The sequence below is a fragment of the Ambystoma mexicanum genome, chromosome 6p, assembly GCF_040938575.1.
Source record: "Ambystoma mexicanum isolate Mex_15411 chromosome 6p, UKY_AmexF1_1, whole genome shotgun sequence".
NCBI lineage: Eukaryota > Metazoa > Chordata > Amphibia > Caudata > Ambystomatidae > Ambystoma > Ambystoma mexicanum.
In genome coordinates, this window is record NC_090935.1 from 1,536,452,028 (window position 1) to 1,536,471,110 (window position 19,083).

General features: G+C 49.3%; 1 protein-coding gene across 3 annotated transcripts in view; it reads left to right on the forward strand.

Moving 5' to 3' along the window:
* The window catches only part of HOOK3 (hook microtubule tethering protein 3), a 1,904,471-nt gene that overhangs the window by 878,010 nt on the left and 1,007,378 nt on the right, over window positions 1-19,083 (forward strand). For all 3 annotated transcript variants that reach the window (XM_069626410.1, XM_069626409.1, XM_069626411.1), the window contains one exon: window positions 5,864-6,065. In XM_069626410.1, coding sequence (XP_069482511.1) covers window positions 5,864-6,065 — 202 coding nt within the window. The remainder of the gene's footprint in view (window positions 1-5,863; window positions 6,066-19,083) is intronic.

A 19,083-nucleotide genomic window follows, 5' to 3' on the forward strand; every position in this document is an offset into this window, starting at 1 on the left:
GTGTATTTGGAGTGGATTTGTGTGTTACTATTATATTGCCCCTTCTGATGAAGGCTTATTCAAACTGACAGTTAAATAAATTAATAATTGTTTAATCAAGAAACCTTGTGTGTAAGAGTTTATTTGGATACTTGTCACTGTAAATCTCTGTTTAACCACCCTACTGCTCACATTGACTCCTCTTGAGATAAGCCTGGCTGCCCAGCCACACTACCAACCTGTGTAGTACAGATTTATACCACAATTTGGGTTCCTATTGCCAAGTAGTCAAGGTTGTTGTAGTGCACCCAAACGGTACTGCTCCAAATCTTGCCTAACCAAGAGGCTCTTTGCAGCCTCATGTAATCAGGAGCAGGGCTCCCAAGCGGAGCTGATCAGCATTCTGCATTCTCTCGACTCGGACCTCACTTGGTGGTCCAGGGACTGTAACCTGCGGACGGGCAAGCCCTTTAGGCAGCAGGCCCGCAGGTCACCATCACTACAGGCTCCTCTCCCGAGGGCTGGGGGGGGGGCACTCTGGACAGCCAGTGTCCATGGAATCTGGACCCGGCAGGAGCAGGCGTCTCCCATCAACTGGCTGGAACTGAAGGACATCTGGCTAGCACTCAGAGCTTTCCTTCCGGTCGTTGGGGGCAAGGTTGTCCTAATCCAGACAGACGACTCCACCAGCATGTACTATGTCAACAAGCAAGGTGGCACCAGGTCCCCTCCACTATGCAGACTAGCCGTCAGCATGTGGGAAATGGGCCATGGTTAACAACATCTACCTCACAGCCATCCTCCTTCCAGGAGAGTCCAACTTAGAGGCGGACTGGCTCAGTAGGCTGGGAGCGGACAATTACGAGTGGCAATTGAACGAACAGGGGCTGCAGGAGATCTTCAGCAGATGGGGACACCCTCAGGTGGATCTTTTTGCCTCCTGGGACTACAGGAAGTGCCAGCAATTTGCGTCCTGGCTAGGGCAGGGCCCTGCCTCCCTCGGCGACGCATTTTCGATTCAGTGGAACGGCATGACAGCATGCGCCTTTCCGCCCTCATCGCTGGTCCACAGGGTGATATGCAAAATAAAGGAATCTTGTCACCTCAGCATCATTCTGGTAGCTCTGTGGTGGCCGGCGAGACCATGGTTCTCGGAGCTGCTCAGCCTCTTGGACAGGCCCTGCATCCACCTTCCCATGGCCCACCACATCTGTTGGCGCAACAGGGGGGCAGGGTCCTCCACCCCGCGCCACAGAAATTAGCCTTTGCGGTGTGGTTCCTGAGCAGGTCACGCTAAGGCACCTTAACATGTCACAGACTAACCTAGATATCATTCAGGGTGCGAGGAGCAAGGCTACCAGGCTACCAGTACAAGAGTAAGTGGACTAGGTTCTGTCACTGGGCAGACTCGGAGATCGACCTCCTTACGTGCAAGTTGGACAATGTGCTCTCTTTCTCGGTGCACCTTGCACACTCGGGCACGTATTTGGCAGCCATAGCGGCCTACAGAAACTCGGAGGAGGAGGTCTTCTCTTTCGACCCGCTAGTCAAGAGGCATTTGACTGGCCTCGCCAGACTTTACCCGGCTGTGTGGGACCTCAATGTGGTGTTGGGCACTTTGGCGCACAAGCAGTTTGAGCCAATGGCTTCTGCGGACATCAAGCTGGTCCCCATTAAGTCAGCCCTGCTAGTGGGCCTCACTTCGGTTCGCAGTCAGCGAGATCCAGGCTCTGGTGGGGTCAGAGCCATATACTACTTTTCAAATGGATAAGGTAGTTCTACGGACACACAAAGCATTCCTACCAAAGGTACCCTCCGCTTTCCATCTAAACGAGGAAATAGTCCTACCTACGTTCTTTGTCGAGCCCAAGGACTAGGCTCAGAGGGTTCTGCACTGTCTGGATGTCAGACATGCTCTGAAATTCTACTTGGACAAGACCAAGGGCTTCCACAAGTCGGACGCACTGTTTGTCACCTTCGGCGGGTCAAAGCCTGGCTATGATTCCATATAATAATGTCGCCACAAAAAAATGGCAACATTATTGCATGGAACATGCGGGGGACACCCCCGCAACCCCCAAACTTTTTTCTTTATTTTAAATTTTTTTTTTTTGCCCTGTCCCCATATATATGGTCACCCAAATAATATCGCCACAACATTTTACCGGCGATATTATTTACGGCGACCATATATATGGGGATAATATTACCCGATACCCTGGCTATCAGGCATCCAAGGCCTCAATAGCATGGTGGAAGCTTTCGGCCATGAAGCAGGCCTATGAGGGGCAGCACAAGCCACATCCAGCTATCATGCCCGCCCATGCGGTCAGAGCCAAGGCCACGGCCATTGCATTCCAACGGCAAGTCCTGTGGCAGGTCAAAAGCAGGGTGGCCACCTGGGCCACCCCTTCGGTCTTCTGCGAGCATTACTGTTTGGACACCGGCTCTAGATCAGACACAGTTTAAGGACAGGTGGTTCTAAGAAACTTGTTTGTTTGGGCCGGGTCTCCTCGCCACCCGGGGGCTACATTCAGTTGTAATCACCCATGCACTATGGAGGAAAGGGGACGGGACGCAAGAGTAATTATGGGTTACTCAACGTAGTGACTAACGTACTCTTATGCCCCTTTCCTCCATGCCCATTCAACAACAGCCACTGCGGCTTCAGCTGCAATGTGGTCCGGAGTGTCAGTCTAAGACATTTGGTAAGCAGCCAACTGGGCAGTGCCACACATCTTCTCTAGGCATTACTGCGTTCAGGGACAGCACGCTGCTGATGCAAAGACAGGAAAAGCAGTCCTGCAGCATCTTGTTCAAATAAGGTAGGCTTTTTACCGGTTTTCCTACCACCATCTAAGTTCATACTGCTTTGAAATCTGTGAATCCATGAAAGATCCAATGCAGGAGAAGTGGTATGTTTCTTACCTGTAACTCCTTTTCTCCAACATTGGTATCTTTCACAGTACATGTAACAGCCAGGATGTTATAAGAGAAACGCCCTGTAAATGCACTGTTTTTTTACTTTGAAAAGAAAAAATGTAACACTCTGCACCAATATGTCAGCCTATGCAAAGCATGTGAATCCAAGCAGATACAATCAACAGAAAGGTGATTACTGGAAGGTAATAGTTTTGTAATCAAAATTAATTTTCAACAGATGTAGAATTTTATTCACCAAAATCTAGAATTTGGAATAGCAAAAATGTAGCATTTAAAGTAGTTTCAATCAATGAGAACAAGCCATGAAACCTAAATATGGATAATAAAGTGAGACTTTCTGAAGGCTGTTACAAAGGAATGTGGGAGCCCCTCTACTAAGAACGAACATGCGTTAAATGCCCTGTTCTATAGAATTTCATCCACTCGGGAGGTTCTATAATCCGGTTTTCGTCTCATTGTACCCTTCACAGAGGAGAAATACTCATTTGCATATCAGTCTTTGTCCAACCCAAAAGGGCAGTCCAGCACCTAAATGCTAGGGAAATCTTGTTTGAACAAGAGTACCATCAACAACCACAGACACATGTTTCGGGCTAGTCGGGCCTCATCAGTGAGGTGAAGCTGAGCCTCTCCAAGACTCAGTGAGCAAGGGGTCCGTGGGTTACAAGTGAACCGGGTATTTGACCCATGCTCGTTCTCAGTACAGTGGCTCCCACACTCCTTTCTAACCTTCTAAAGGCTGTGTTACTTTGCATTAAATGTGAGCACATCTTTAGCATTTCCATGATGATGTGCGATTGCATAAATGCACGTAGTATGTTTTTCTCCAGCAGCTGCGTGCGTCCGTATCAGGTACATGTGAAATGCTTTGCGCCACTAAAGCAGTCTAACGTAACACTTCCGGATCTGAGTGGCGTTACCACAGGATGGCTGTGCTGGAAAATGCTGTTTGGCACTGTTAAAGGCACGGAAATGTAAGGGATGCTTTGTAGAAAACGGAGTACATTGCTATATTGCTATGAGGCGTGGAATGGGTGTACGAGAAGCAGCGAGATTGGTGACCCTTCCTTTTGCATACATGAAAATGTGTTCCACCCAGCACCATCAAAGTGGTTTTGGGCACCGCAGCTTGTCCATATATCGGCCTTGTTGTGCACCTGCTAGGAGTGACCCAGACCAAAATCTCTGGGGACCGCAAAAGTTGAGATGATGGGCAAAGCAGGAGTTGGAAAGACTGGAATAGAGAAGCAATTGTAAAACAACAGTTTGGGTGATTGTGGTAGGCTCTAGAACTGCCAAGAAACAATATGTTGCCAGATCATTGAACTTAAAATCTCACTGAGATTGATTTAGCCTCATTTAAATTGTATTGTTGCTTACAAATGCATGTGTATTGTACTCGTACGTCCCATCCCCTCCATCCTTTTCGGTGTCCCCCAACATGGCGATGGTACCGGAACATTTGGCAGCAAAAAATTGACATTCCCCTTTAAATTTAGTATGGCGCGTGGGAGCGCAGCCTCGGGCGTGGGGACACCCCTCCCTCGACCGTCTCACCTTAGTCCACTTTTCTGCACATGACGTACTGGCTTTTTCAGCACACCTGGCTCTTCTGCCGTTCAGGTGGATACTTGCTGCACGTATTAGGTGGCCATCAGGGCTTACAAGAATTCCCCTGAGCATGTGTTTTCGGCAGCCAACCTGGTGGTTAAGGGCCACCTTAAGGGGTTGTATAGGCTTTTTCCTCTGGTGCGTAGGCCGCATCTGCTCTGGGACCTCAATGTGGTTCTTGCAGCTTTGCAACGCACGCCTTTTGAGCCAATGGCCTCTGTGGACATCCACTTGGTGATGCTGAAGGCGGTTTTATTGGTGGCTTTAACCTCTGCGTGCAGGTTTAGTGAGCTGCAGGCTTGGTCTTTGTGTGAGTCCTTCACCACGTTTGACAATGAAAGGTCATTTTGCACACTCGCCCAAACCTCTTGCCCAAGGTGGTCTCGCCATTCCATCTGAATCAAGAGAGCTGCTTGCCAATGTTCTTCCCGAACCCACAGAGGCAGAGAGGGCCCTACATTCTTGGACCTCAAGAGGGTTCTCAAGTTTTCTCTCCCAGACGAAATCCTTCAGGAAGTACGAGGCATTGTTTGTGACTTTTGGGTCCTCCTTCCCCGGCTCTAAGGCTTTCATAGCCTGTTGGATGCTCCAGGCCATTTCGGAGGCCTGCATGGCCATGGGCAAACCTGTTCCTGAGGGGATTCATGCCCATGCGGTCCGAGCTAAGGCCACGGCTGTCGAGTTTCAGAGACATGCTTCTTGGGATGTCATCAGCAAGGCGGCTACTTGGGTGACTGTCGGCCTTCTGTAGGCACTATTCGCTGGACACCAGCTCCAGGCGAGATACAGTTTGGTCAGGCGGTTCTGAAGAACCTTTTTCCTTCATCCTAGACATGAGGCAGGTTGTCATAGCTTCACCCTATATTCTTGTTCAGTGGAATCCCCCACAAGGATGGAGGAAAAGGGACGGGACGTATGAGTAATTAAAGTTACTCACTCTAGTGACTAGAGTACTCCTAGTCCATAGACCCCTTTCCTCCATATGTCTCACTCACCTTCCCCCGCTAGTATGCCAAGGGCTAATATGTATAGGTGTAGCCAGGTATCTAAGCGTCCAATATGTTAAAAGGGGACTGAGGTGAGGCGCCAGAGGAAAGGGCCTCTGCAGGGCGTTCCCACGCCCAAGGCTGCCCCCTGCGCGATATACCCATTTTAAAGGGGAAGCTCAATTCTTTGCTGCCAAAGGCTCCAGTACGGTCCCTATATTGGGGGACGCCCGCAAGAATGGATGAAAGGAGACTAAGAGTACTCTAGTCACTACAGTGACTAACTTTTAATTTTTTAAAAACATTTTGTAACCCTTCTGTTAACTGAATTGTTATTGTTACAGGCATTCTTCTGATAAAGTTTCAAAGCTAGAGGGCCAAGTGGATTCGTATAAAAAGAAACTGGAAGATCTTGGCGATTTACGAAGGCAGGTGAAGCTCTTGGAGGAGAAGAATACTATGTATATGCAAAACACAGTTAGTCTTGAGGAAGAGCTGAGAAAGGCAAATGCTGCACGGAGCCAGCTTGAAAATTATAAAAGACAGGTGAGCCTACAGAGCAAAACCTACAATTCATTTTTTTGTTTAAAGGTAATATTCCGTAGAAATTTTTTTACATGATTCTTTCCAAGGAAAGGTATTAGACTGAGCTGCAGGCAAGGGTGTGTTGGAGTCCGATAAAACATTACTTGTGCCTCAATATAAATACACCTCAGACATTGAGGGAAAATTGTTTGGCTTACATTTCCAATCTGCAGACTTCAATGACCAGTTCACACTACAGTAATGATTTTTTCAGAAAGTAGTATTCCATAAAAGCAAAATAGTAAAATAAACATGAATAAAAAGCACTGCTAAGGTTATTCCATAAAGATGAAATATTACAAAACGCAATTATACAAAAACAAGAAAACAAACCTAGAATATTGGATACAGGCTTATTAAGAATGTTACTAGCGCTTTTATTTAACGCAACTGCTTTCTTTTTGTGGCAGTAATTAAACATGTACATTTTCAAAGACCTTAAAAACACTATTCGGTTCCGGTTCATAAGTAAAACAGCCTGCCGAGCTCAACCTAAGCAAATCAAAGGTGCTTTACATGTTATTTTGGAGCGCAGCTGTTTTGTTACGTTAATGGGTATAAACTATACAACAAATGTTCTAGTTCCTATGAGAATTGTGGTAGCTAAAAAGTTTGCTCGAGCCCAGGTTGCTTCTGTATCGTTTGCCCAGAGTTGAGAGACACATGCCGACGTGCATTGTCGAATATTTCTGGACCTCAGGATGGGGGATCTGAAAATAGCAGCTCAAATACACATATTCTGTGCAGAAAATCAAGACCTGAAATTAATTTTCAGGCATAGTGGGGCAGAATGGATGGAATATTGTGATTTATTCATCTTTTCTTTTATAGCATAATGTATTCCCAATGTTCATGTTAAGACAAATAAAACTCATTTTTGAAATGAGACAATGATCTCACAGGAAAATACTATAGTTCAGATATGGCTGAGAGTCACTTTCCTCTTGATATGGCTAATAAAGCACAGTTTAATGGTTTCTTTAGTTTGGCTTCTTCACAGATATGTTTTAGAATGTTTTCAATGCCAATCCAAATCTTCGTGCTAGATGTTTTTTTGCAGTTGTAGGCTATAAGCGATACTTGGTGTAAGCTGGATTGTTAGTAACATTTTATCTATACATTTTAGCGACAGGGTTTTCAAGCCATATTCGGACCTGAGCAAATTGCACATAATCAAGTTGGTTAGCTTGGCTAGTTTATTAGCAGCCCTTCTGAGAAAAGGGGCTATTGGGGCCAGCTTTGCTTGATCTTCCAAATAATGGAGACCAATTTTGTTGTGCATAGCAATAATTTGGGCGCCATTGGGAAGGGCCAGAAGTCTTCTGCAAAAGTAGTTTTTAATAGCTTATAAACGGGACATATTTTGGTAGCCCCATATGCTCGACCCATATACTGCTACTGGTTTAACCTTGGCCTCCTATGCACATAAGCCCAAGATATGATGCTACATGAATATGAGGCCAGGTTTTTAGCTTCAAAGCCCACCAAAGGCAAAAAGACCTCCAATTGCTTGTGACATTTGTGTGGCCTGCCTCTCTGTGGGTTGTTTACCAACTAGTTGGAAAAACAAATGCCTAAATACTCAGTCACGTACTCTTTCAATGGTTGCTTTTCCAGAACAGAAAATCAATGCCTGGCTGCAGAGATATATATGTATGTTTTTGAAGAGAAATGCGGAGTCAATCTTGCACTTATCATTGTCTCAAAGTTGCCTTTCAGTTTTACTTTTACCACTGCTGCCCATATGTGCCTTTCTCCTATGCTTTGGTCAATTGACGATGACCCGTCAGTGAAGACGGGCATTTCTATGGGAGATATTCAGAAGGGGGCGGGGGCAGTCGCCTCAGAGTCCCCTTAGGTGTGTGTTGATCAATGCTAGATCAGCTGGCGCCCATCGCTTTGATCTTAACATCCTTCTGGTAGACTCTGCTCCTGACTTCATCTGTGTTAGCGACGTGGTTCTCAGATTACTCTGATCCTGACCTTTGCCAGCTTCTCCCTGATGCCTACGCTGGTTTACGGCTAGATAGACCCCCCCCCTCGCCCACACCCAAGGTAGGCGTGGTGGCCTGGCCTTAAACTATTTCTCTTCATATCAGTGCCTGCATATACTATTTGAGCATTCACTTTTTATTGGTTTACAGGCCTTCCGCACATGCTTGAGCAGAGTTTGCAATTAATTTTGCACAATTGGTGGCCAATCTAGGTTTGATTTACTCCAACCTAATTGTGTTAAGGGATTGTATTATCCATCTGAACTACCCCTCCGATCGGGTTGCCAGTAACATGATTACTAGTATCTTCCCACTGATAAAAGTGGCAGTCTCCTTGATATGATGTTTTTGTGAAGAAGCGTTGGTGGTTAGCTTTAATTCTGTTCCGGTCATTTGGTATCACCATTTTTTGGTTATATTTACTATCAGAACCCCATCTTGTGGTTTGGAGGTTTCTCATGGCCTACAGTCTCATAGGTCCTGGCAAAAGGTTGATATGTCTGTTTTTACTGACCAGTTTCTGGAAGCCAATGATGAATGTGGAGGAGAGGGTGACTATCCCTGTACCTCTCTCCAGAAGATGCTTTTAAAAGTGGCTGATGGTTTGGCCCCCCTGAAAACTCACTTTGGGAGATCCAAGTGTACGGCTGCCTGGTTTACTTCAGATCTCCAGGAGCAGAAACAGGCTTGCTGTCGTTTGGAAAGAAAGGGGCGTCTTAACTATGCTGAAGAAGACAAAGCTTCTTATAAGCAAGCGTTGTCCTGCTATCACAAGATGATTGTAGTAGAAAAATCTAAATATTTTGCTAATCGGATAACTGACGCATCCTTTTTCTCTAGGGAACTGTTTCTAGTGGCTAATGAATTGTCTGTTTCTTCCTCTAGGAAGCAGCCTACATTGCCCGATGCTCAGTTACACTGTAATGCAATTAGCACTTTTTTTCTGAGAAAATTTGTGATAGTCGCCAAGTAATCATTAATGGGCAATCTGTAAATGGGGCTAGCCAGCATTTGGTCAAGCCTGCTGGCATGGCCTCTGCCTTCCACCCGTACCCCCCCTCAGATAAGCAAATGCTGCCTTGGCCCTGTAGATTGTCATACTGAGAGCTTTGGGTTGCCTTAAATCGGCCTACCCTCATGATGCAGTTCCGCTCCGGATTTTAAAAGCTCTCCCTCAAAGGGCGATCTCTGTTTAGAAATGGCCTCCAGTACTCTTTCACGACGGGGACTATCCCTGCTTCTTTGAAGCATTCTGTTGTTGCCCCCCTTTTGAAAACAGCTAATTCAGACCCCCAGGAGGTGGCAAATTATCATCCCATTTCCCTGCTATCATGAAACTGATGGTAGCGGTGATCACTCCTCAGTTTTCAAGGTTTCTGAAAGACACTTACTGTTAACACCCATTTCAGTCCGGTTTTCGTCCCACTTTGGACACCAAATCTGTTATATTGTTACTGGATGATCTAGCCCTTCTCCAGAATCGCAGAGAGTCAGGAGTTCTTATTCTCCTTGATCTCTCTGCGGCTTTCGATAAAATGGATCATTACACTCTGCTAAGCCGACTGGAGCAAGCGGGGTGGCTGGTTCCCTGTTGGCTTGGGTCATTTCTTGAGGAGGTAATCTCAGACCATTTCTTTTCAGGGCTGCCTCGCCCCCACTTCGGATCTGACGTGTGGGGGTGCTGCAGGGCTCGGCCTTCTCCCACCTTTTTTTGAAACTGTTTGTCCGCCTTCTTGTCAATCTTATTGCTGAGTGTGGAGTCCTCTTTTATACCTATGCTGATGGCACGCAGAGTTTTGGCTGGACTCCCCTCAGACTGATACTCCTGGAAAACTTTGGGATTGTCTGGACAAAATCAGTATATGGATGGCAGCAAACTGGTTAAAATTAAACGGCAACAAAACTGAGGTTTTGGTGTTCGGCCCACAAAGGGCTGAACTTTTGGAATGCCCAATACTGGCCTGATTCTTTGGGCCCCTGTCCAATTGCCTGTGCATCCGTGAAAAGCCTAGGGGGTGAAGCTACTCCTAAATGACGCACGAGAAGCGCAGATCTCTGCAATTTGCAGTGCAGGGTTTGGGAAGCTCAACATTTTGTGGAAAATTCTCCCCAAGCTCCCACCTGCATGCCAAACTATGGTGGTTACCGCAACCATTATGGGGGTCACTTGATTATTGTAATGGTATCTATTTGGGTCAAGCAAAGTACCAAACTCAGCGGATGCAGGCTTTTCAGAACTCGGCAGCCAGACTGGCACTAATGGCGCCCTGGCTGATTGTCTATAGAGCTCCTGCAGCGTCTCCACTGGCTCCCAGTGGCAAGTGGTTTGCCACTCTGTCACTCACCGGGCTGTGCATAACACAGGTCCAGAATACCTTAAGAAGACTGAACAATACTGTCCAATCAGATATTTGTGCTCTGCATCACAGCTGCTTCTAAAAATACCAAGGTATCAGTGGGCTTGGCTAGGGGGCTGGTCGTTCTTGGTTCCCAGACTATGGAACTCACCCCCCCCCCCCTTGCTTCGAGCAATTGAGGTCTATTTTCCTTTTCATAGGGTGCTGAAAACCTATTTGTTCTGATAGCCAATACTTCTTACTTGTAGCTGTCTTTCTTGATGTACTGCCTCTCTCTGTGCCTTGACGCCTTTGGGCCTCATTTCGTGCTTTATAAATTTGAAATATTAGGATTGCTCCCCCTCCTAAGGCATTTTCTCTAATGTGTGGTATCTCATGCATGTTATCTCTTTCCTCCCCTGGCACTGCTCCAAATCTTGCTGGATTCATTACTCTGCACCTCATTGCTGAATTTGATATTCTTCATGGGGTCTGGCATGGATCCACATGCTCATGAATATTCCCTGTCGTCGGGCTGGGAATCCTCTGTAAAATAACGTTTCACTTTCACTTACAAACTGTATTTCTCATTTAAACCAATCACTGTGCTCTAGGTCATACTGCCCCCATCCAATGACAGTCCTCTCCCTAAGCCCCTCCTCTGGCAGCCCTCTTGAGATTTTTAACGCACGCTTCAGTGTTGGGAGTCCCGAGTTTGCTCTGTGAGCTGCTTCTATGTTTTTTCGTGTTTTTCAACAGAAAAAGGTTCTATTTTTGTTCAGAGAGAGAATGTGAGCTCTCCTCAATCTGCCGACAGCGGGGGATCCGTTGTCAGTGAATTTCAGCGCCCCTCAAGGGTGAAAATCGTTGAAGTTTCTAGAAGGCCATAGGGCCTACTTCGCGCCCTCCGACCATGACTGAAGAGAAGGAAGGAAGATCCCTCTTCAGGTCCTGCACCAAGTGCGGGCTACGGAATGTTTGTTAAAGACACTCACCTGCAACGCCTCTACTGTCTGCATCCAGACCACAAAGAAGGAGAATGAGAGATTTCCCTTGGTTCTTCCAAGAAGACAGCGAAGGACATGCACAGTAGACTGGCAGCGTGGCTGAACACCAAGGCCTCTGCCCCAAGCTCCCAAGCAGGGTCATGCCTCGCCCAGAACCGGTTGGTCTGAGGAACAGTCTTCTAAGTCCTTTAAGGGCGCCACATCCATGGGGGCCCAAGACGAGGCCAAGAACCGAAAATCTGTGCCCACTGCGGTTGCTGCGGTAGAGGGCCCCACTGTTGCTAGGTCGTGCTCGACATCGCCATCCACCTCCATTGCCAGCCGGCAATCAAGCTCCTCCTCAAAAAGGAAATCATCCAACCCGGCAAAACTGTGGAAGAAGCCAGAGAAGCCACGGACGGAGAAGGCCGAACTTCCCAAGAAGGCCCAATCGGCGCAGGATAAGTCTTTGTCGACAATAGAGCTGGTGACGGCTGCTCTTAGGATGGTACGTGGACGGATACGGCCACGGCGACGACAGATGACGACATTGTTGCAGTGGGTGGCTCGTCTCCGCAGCCTAGGGCGTCCCCACCGGGTGTGGTGGGGTCGTTCCATTCCATGATAGCCTGGGCCTCTGAGTTATTCCAGCTTGTGCCTGAAGAAACCAAGAAGGAGGGTTTCTTGTACCGAGGCGCAAGGCCAAGAGGAAGACAATCATGCCGGTGCCCCTTCTGGACGACGTGTGGGAGGAGGGCCGGGCCCTCTTGAAGAAACCTTGCACGGCTCCGGCCGAACGGGATAGGCTGGAGAAGTAGTACCGGGTGCCGGAATCCACACCCATGTACCTAAGGTTGCAACCATCGCCGGATTTGGTGGTTTCAGCAGCCACGAGGAAACTGTCAACTAACCAGTCTTCAGTTCCTCCCGACAGAGGGGAAGAAGATGGATGCCATGGGAAGAAAGGAGATTTACACTGTTGCATCCACCATCGAGGAGGCCAACCCACTTGCGATCCTCGCCTGGTACAACCAGGAGCTGTTACAAGCTTGGTCCCATTTTGGAGTTCCTCCCTGACAAGAGGATGGAGGCAATCGCGCTCTTCCAGGAGGGGGGAGGATGAGTTGGATCCTGCCATCACGGTGTCGCTGGACATGCCGACACAGGGTTCTGGCAGATGGGGAACAGTGTCTGCCTTAGTCACCAAGGCTGGATGAAGGCCACAAAGTTCCACCAGGATTCCAACCAAAGGTACTAGACATGCCCTTTCGACAGACGTCCTTTTTGGGAAGGTCGAGTCCCTACAGGCCATTAAAGCAGATACGGAGACGGCCCGCTCCCTGGGTACACTTCAGCAACACTGCACTTCTTTTCGCTCCTCCAGTGTAAAGTCGAGTAGGTTGTCAAAAGGTTTCTCTACATACCGTCAGCCTTCCAGATCCACGACTCATGAAGCTTACAAAGGCCGTTCCCAGGCCTACGGTGGTGAACGACAGTGGCACCGTCGACCGCAAGGCAGGACGCTGGCGCCAAAGCAATCCTGAACTGGCCAGGACGTTGGGCCCTCACCTGTGCACCCCGGTGGGAGGCCGGCTGATGTAGGTCAGGGAAAATATCACCACCGACAGATGGGTGCTGAATGCTCTCGCCCAAGGACATACCCTTGAGTTTCAGCGCAAGTGTCCGCTGATCCTTCTGGTGGCCCATCAGGCGAAGCACATCCCTCAGCTCTTAGGGGAGGAACGGGCAATGCTGCGAAAAGGGGCAATAGAACTAGTTCCCCAGCGACTCCGGGCCTCCGGAGTCTATTCAAGTTACTTTTTGGTCAGAAAGAAGATGGGGGCTGGAGGCCCATTCTGGACCTACGACGTCTGAACAAGTACCTCAAGTCTCAAACATTCAGGATGGTCATGTTGCTGCACCTGCTCGGCCAACTGGAAAGAGCAGACTTCTTGACGTCCCTTGATCTGGAGGATGTCTATTTCCACATCCCCATTAACAGGAAGCACCAAATATTTGTACGCTTCGTAGTGCAGGGACAGCACTAACAATTCAAGGCCCTACCTTTCAGTTTGAAGTCAGCCCCCAGAGTGTTCACGAAGTGCCTGGCATTGGTGGTGGCCCATCTGGGTCTACGGGGAATCCACCTATTCCGTACCTCGACGACTGGCTCATGGGGGACTGCTTGCGAGAGTTGGCTGTCGGACACACGCAGGCGACCGTCAAACTGCTGACGGATCTGGGATTCTCCATCAATTAGCCAAAGTCCTCCTTGACACCATCGCAGAACACGCTGTTTGTAGGAGCCAGATTCAATACAGTGTTCTGCCTGGCTTAACCCTCGGAGGAGAGGGTAGCAGCCATTCAAGGGAAGATGCAGTGGCCGATGTCGATGAAGGCACGTTACTCAGCATGATAGGTTGCAGATGCGACCCCTTCAAGAGTTCCTGGATGCCCACTAAATAAGTGTCTGGATGCTTTGCAGACAAGATCACGCTAGACGACGAGTTCCGTCGCGTGATAAGGTGGTAGGGTGTCCGCTCCAACATCACTGAGCACAGGGTTTCAGAACCCTCCTTTCCAGGCAACTGTCACCACAGACGCTTCTGGAAGGCTGGGGAGCCCACACCGGTTGTCTGCACACCAGAGGCCTGTGGCTCCCGGAGGAGAAGGATGTCCACATGAACATCCTGGAGTCTATGGGTCGTGTTCTGGGCCCTCAAGTTATTCCTTCCGTCTCTGAAGGGCAAGGTGGTGAGGATCTTCATGTACACCACCACCACAATGTTCTACATCAGGAAGCAGAGGGGCACTCGATCCCCAGCGCTCTCCAAGGAAGCACAGGACTTTTGGCACTGGGCCGTCGGACAAGATATGTTTCTCGTCCCTCTTCACCTAGCGGGATTCAAGAACACCATTGTGGACTCCCTGAGCAGGGTGTTGCGCTCCTGCCATGAGTGGGAACTTTGGCAGGACCAGATGGACTGCATCTTTGCCTTGTGGGGCAGGCCCCAGATCGATCTGTTTGTGGTGGCGAACTCCAAATGCCAGAAGTTTGCCCGCAGGTTCCACCAACCGAAGAGCCTGAGGACGCGTTCTCCTTCGTGTGGGAAGGGATGTTCCTGTACGCGTTTCCTCCGTTGCCTCTCTGCTACGAGTTACCAACACACTCACACATTGTCGGTGCAAGATGATGCACATCGCCCCAGTGTGGCCGAGGCAGATTTTGTATCCGGACCTCCTCGACCTGTCAGCAGCACCACCGATCATGCTGCCAGTGGTTCCAGATCTTCTCACCAGGGAAGGAAGCGCAATCCTGCATCATGACCTAGGATCACTGAACCGGGGGGCTTGGGTCCTGCAGCCCTAGAGTTTGAAGGATATGAGTTGCCGGCAGACTGCAGGGAGGTCCTCTCCAATGGCAGGGTGTCATTGACTTTGAAGTGCTACAGTAACAAGTGGAAGCTTTTGGCTACATTGTGCTGGTCTCAGAAGATTACCTGTCTGAGGGTAACGGCTCTGCAGATTCTGCCATACTTAATATCCTTGGCCAAGGCCAGACTGGCTCATGCCTCAATCAAGGTGCATCTGGCTGCTATCTCTCGCTACACCAGGTCTCCAGGAAGGTCTTCACTTTGGTCTTGTCAAGGAGTTCCTCAAAAGACTTTTCTGATCTTTCCTGCCAGGGAAGGCTCCTGCCCTGGTATGGAAACTAAACGTGGTTCTAACAAGGCTCATGGTGGCCCCCTTCGAACCTATTCATCAGGCACCTTTGAAGTTCCTCTCGTGGAAAACAGCTTTCCTTGTGGCCATCACCTCCCCCTGGAGAATAGGTGAGATGCAGGCCCTATCCTGCAAGCAGCCATACCTGACTTTCCACGAATCAAGGGTAGTAGTGCAGACACACCCCCTTTCATGCCAAAGGTTCCGGCGGAATTTCGCCTCCACGAGCCTTACCTGTTTTTCCCCCAAAACCTTTGTCACCAATTGAAAGGCCCTCAGTCGCTGGACGTTGCTTGTGCACTGAGGGCACAAAGAGTTTTTGAAGGACTTCACAGCTGTATGTGAACTTTGGTCCTGTGAAACATGGGAAGGCTTTGTCCAAGGCTTCCGTCTCAAGGTGGCTCTCCTGCTGCTTCATGCACTGTCATCGGTTGGCAAACTGAGGGCTGCCCGGCCGTCCAAGAGCCCACTCCAACAGAGTGATCCCTACGACAACAGCGTTCCTGGCTGGTGTGCCCCTGCTGGAAATCTGCAGGGCTGCTACGTTGAGGTCCGCGAACACCTTCACAAAGTTCTACTGTGTCGACCGGGATTCCAGGGAGGAGTCCAGAGTCGGCCAAGCAGTGCTATGCAATCTGTCCACTTGAGGGGAGTCTGTTCCTGAGGTAAGAGTTGATTGCTTCTGTTGAGCCTTGCCACCTCTTGTGGTTGTGTAATGCTGTACTGCTATGTATTCGTTATTCATGAGCATGTGAATCCATGCCAAACCCCATGGTGGCGAAGGAATACATTACTTACCTGTTACTATTTCTCCAGCATGGGTCTGGCATGGATTCACATGCAAACCTTCCCTCTGTCCCCTCTGCGGCTCTTCTTGGTCATACTGCCTCCTTACGTGCTTACCAAATCTGAGGATGGCTGCCAGAGGAGGGGTTTAGGGAGAGGGACTGACATTGGATGCGGGCATTATGACCCAGAGGAAAGTGTGGTTTAAAGGATAAATACAGTTTGTAAGTGAAATTGAAACTGTTTCTCTTTAAACGAGGATTCCCAGCCTGACACTGGGAATATTCATGAGCATTTGAATCCATGGCAGACCCATGCTGGAGAACAATATCAGGTTACTGAACAACAGTTTATGGTCATTGCATCAAATTGTTACCATGAAGGGACCATTCAATCGAAATAAATGCATCGAAAAAAATAGCATAGAAAAAAATTGCATCAAGTGCATTTTTTAAAAATTTCTTTTTTAATGGGGGTCCCCCAACCCCCGTTTTTTACACTTGTAAACCCATTAAAATTAATCTAAACCCTTTACCTTTAAAAAAACATGCATTCGATGCATATTTTTCTATGCAATTTTTTCGATGGCAAGGCATTCGATGGTAATGCATTAGATGTAAAGACTAGATACCCTGAACAACCCATTGTAATACAGGCAGCTGTCTCAACTGCAAAGTCTGCTTAGTTTAGTTTCTTTATTTGTACCGTGCACCGAACCCTGAGGTAACTGGGCGCTTAAAGGTGAAGGCACTGCTGCTGCCGCTAATGCTTATTCACATGGATAATAACCTCTCTAGATCTAGAATCCCACTGTAAAATGCTAGTGGTTTGTGTCCCATGTTTTTATTTTTTTGTGTGAGAATAGAAAGATTTCTGCACTGTAATCGGGGATCCCTAACACGGTGCCGTGCATTTTGCCATTTTTAACTCATCAAAGGTTTCTATCATTTCACCTGTCGAGGCTATGTCACTGTCATCCTTCTGTGCTTTTCGAGTGCTTTTAAGATTAGTTTGACGTATGTGCTGTAGTCTAAGACCCATCCGCTGCAGTAATTGCAAAGGCCCAGGAATTGTTGCATTTCCCTCTCTATTTTTGGTCTGGCTGTTTATATTATCGCTTCTGCTCTCTCAGGGGTCACTGTTTCTCCTTGTATACCCCTTCTCCAGCATGGGGTCTGGCATGGAATCACATGCTCATGAATATTACCCGTCGTCAGGCTGGGAATCCTCGGTAAAGAAAAAATCAGTATCAGTTTAGTTTCTGATCTGTCTTTTTTAGTAGTAACCAATTGCTGATCTCTGGGTCATACTGCCCCCAGCCAATGACTGCCCTCTCCCTAAGCCCCGCCTCTGTCAGCCATCCTCAGATTTTTACCGCACGTTCAAGTGTTGGGAGTCCTCGTGCTTTAGCTTTCGAGTTTTGCTGCGTTTTCGCCGTTTTTCAGGAGATTTTCTCATTTTTTCAGTTTAATCGAGCCTCAAGCTCCACCGTTACTACCTCTGATAACGGGGACCCGTTTTGGAATTCTTCTACGCCCCTCAAGGGTGAAGTTTTCGTCGAGTTTACGCTTCTTGGAGGATTCCGGAAGATCTGTGGCCTACCTCAACGGACATGGCCCAGGACAAGGGAAGCTCGACGCCCGGATCCAAGCTGTTCAGGTGCTACCCTGGATGTGGATTACAAAATGTTTTCAAGGAGGACAAGCATTTGCGATGTCTCTACTGCCTTCATGAGGACAAGACGCACGTGGAGAAGGACTGTGCGTTCTGCAAGAACCTTTCGGAACGGACCAAGCAAGATCGGCGTTCCCGCCTCGCCGCCTGGCTGGAGAGGTGCACAGCAGGTGAGAAGGCGAACAAAAAGTCTGAGCGGGCTTCTAAGTCCTGTGAGGGCGCCCTGGCGACGGGGGCCCAACAGAAGGCCAAGCACTGCGAGTCCGCGGGCACCAGGAGTGCCGAAAGGTCGGGCTCTTCGGCTGCCAGGCAGGGCGCAACTTCCCCGGCACGTTCAACCACGAGCCAGCGCTCTGGTTCGGGGAAGAGGAAGTCAGAGAACCCAGGTAAGCTGCTGGAGCGGCCCCGGTCGATCTCGAAGGGACCAGAGGAGGAGCGAGGCGCTGACCCTCCTCCCAAGGCGAAGGCCCAGGACGCACCTAAGGTCGTGAGGGCTTTGATCCAGCCGGCAAAGGCCTCTATCGAAGTGGTCGCTGCAGCCCTGGCGAAGCCGGCTGAGACTACGCCAGTGGAGACGGCCTCTGGGCCCAGAGTATCCCTGCCACCGCCGAGGGAATCCTCTTTCCAGCCCATCATTAAGACCCCTGTGAAAAAAGAGAGGGGGGGTGGTGGCGATTACAGACTCGGAATCAGCCTCTGAGGAGGATCTGGTGGAAACCGTGAAGGGCCTCAACGAGAGGTTTGAGTAAGTTCGATCCCAGGGGAAGGATCCTGCTGAGGAGATGGCGACGACGAAGGCCCGGTGGAGCAACCGTCCCTCCCGTCGCAGCCATTGCCAGAGCCTCAGGATAGCTCGGCGGACATTTTGTTGGCAATCCAATCCTTATGTACTGAGATAAGGATGAGGTTACCACGGACCCCGACGGAGGATCCTGAGCCAGGACCGTCGGGAAGCCCCCCGAACAAGTGGAGGAGAGTCCATCCCTCTCCGCCCTTCGTGCCCACAAGGCCTGTGGACCCCTCATCCCCCTCGCCTGACCCTAGGGATGATACGGCGACGGATACGACGACGGTGGCGATGATACAATGGACATTCCTTCATCGCCTCCCCCTCTGGCCTCACCCCCCGACGAAATTGGCTCCTTTCAGGCCATGATAGCCAGGGTGTCCGAGCTCTTCCAACTCTGCCCGGAGGAACAGAAGATGAAAGGCTTTCTTTATCAACGACGGGAGGCCAAGAGAAAGACGGTCCTGGCAGTGCCGTTGCTTGATGACATCTGGGACGAAGGGCTGGCTGTCTTCAAGAACCCTTCTACGACGCCCGCCAAGAAGGACCGGTACGAGAATAAGTACTGGGTCCCCGACGCCGCCCCCTTGTGCCTCAGGGCCCAGCCTACGCCGGACTGGGTTGTCTTGGCAGCGGCCAAGAAGAAGGCAGCAGGTGCGGCAGCATCAACTTCCACTTCCCCGCCAGACAACG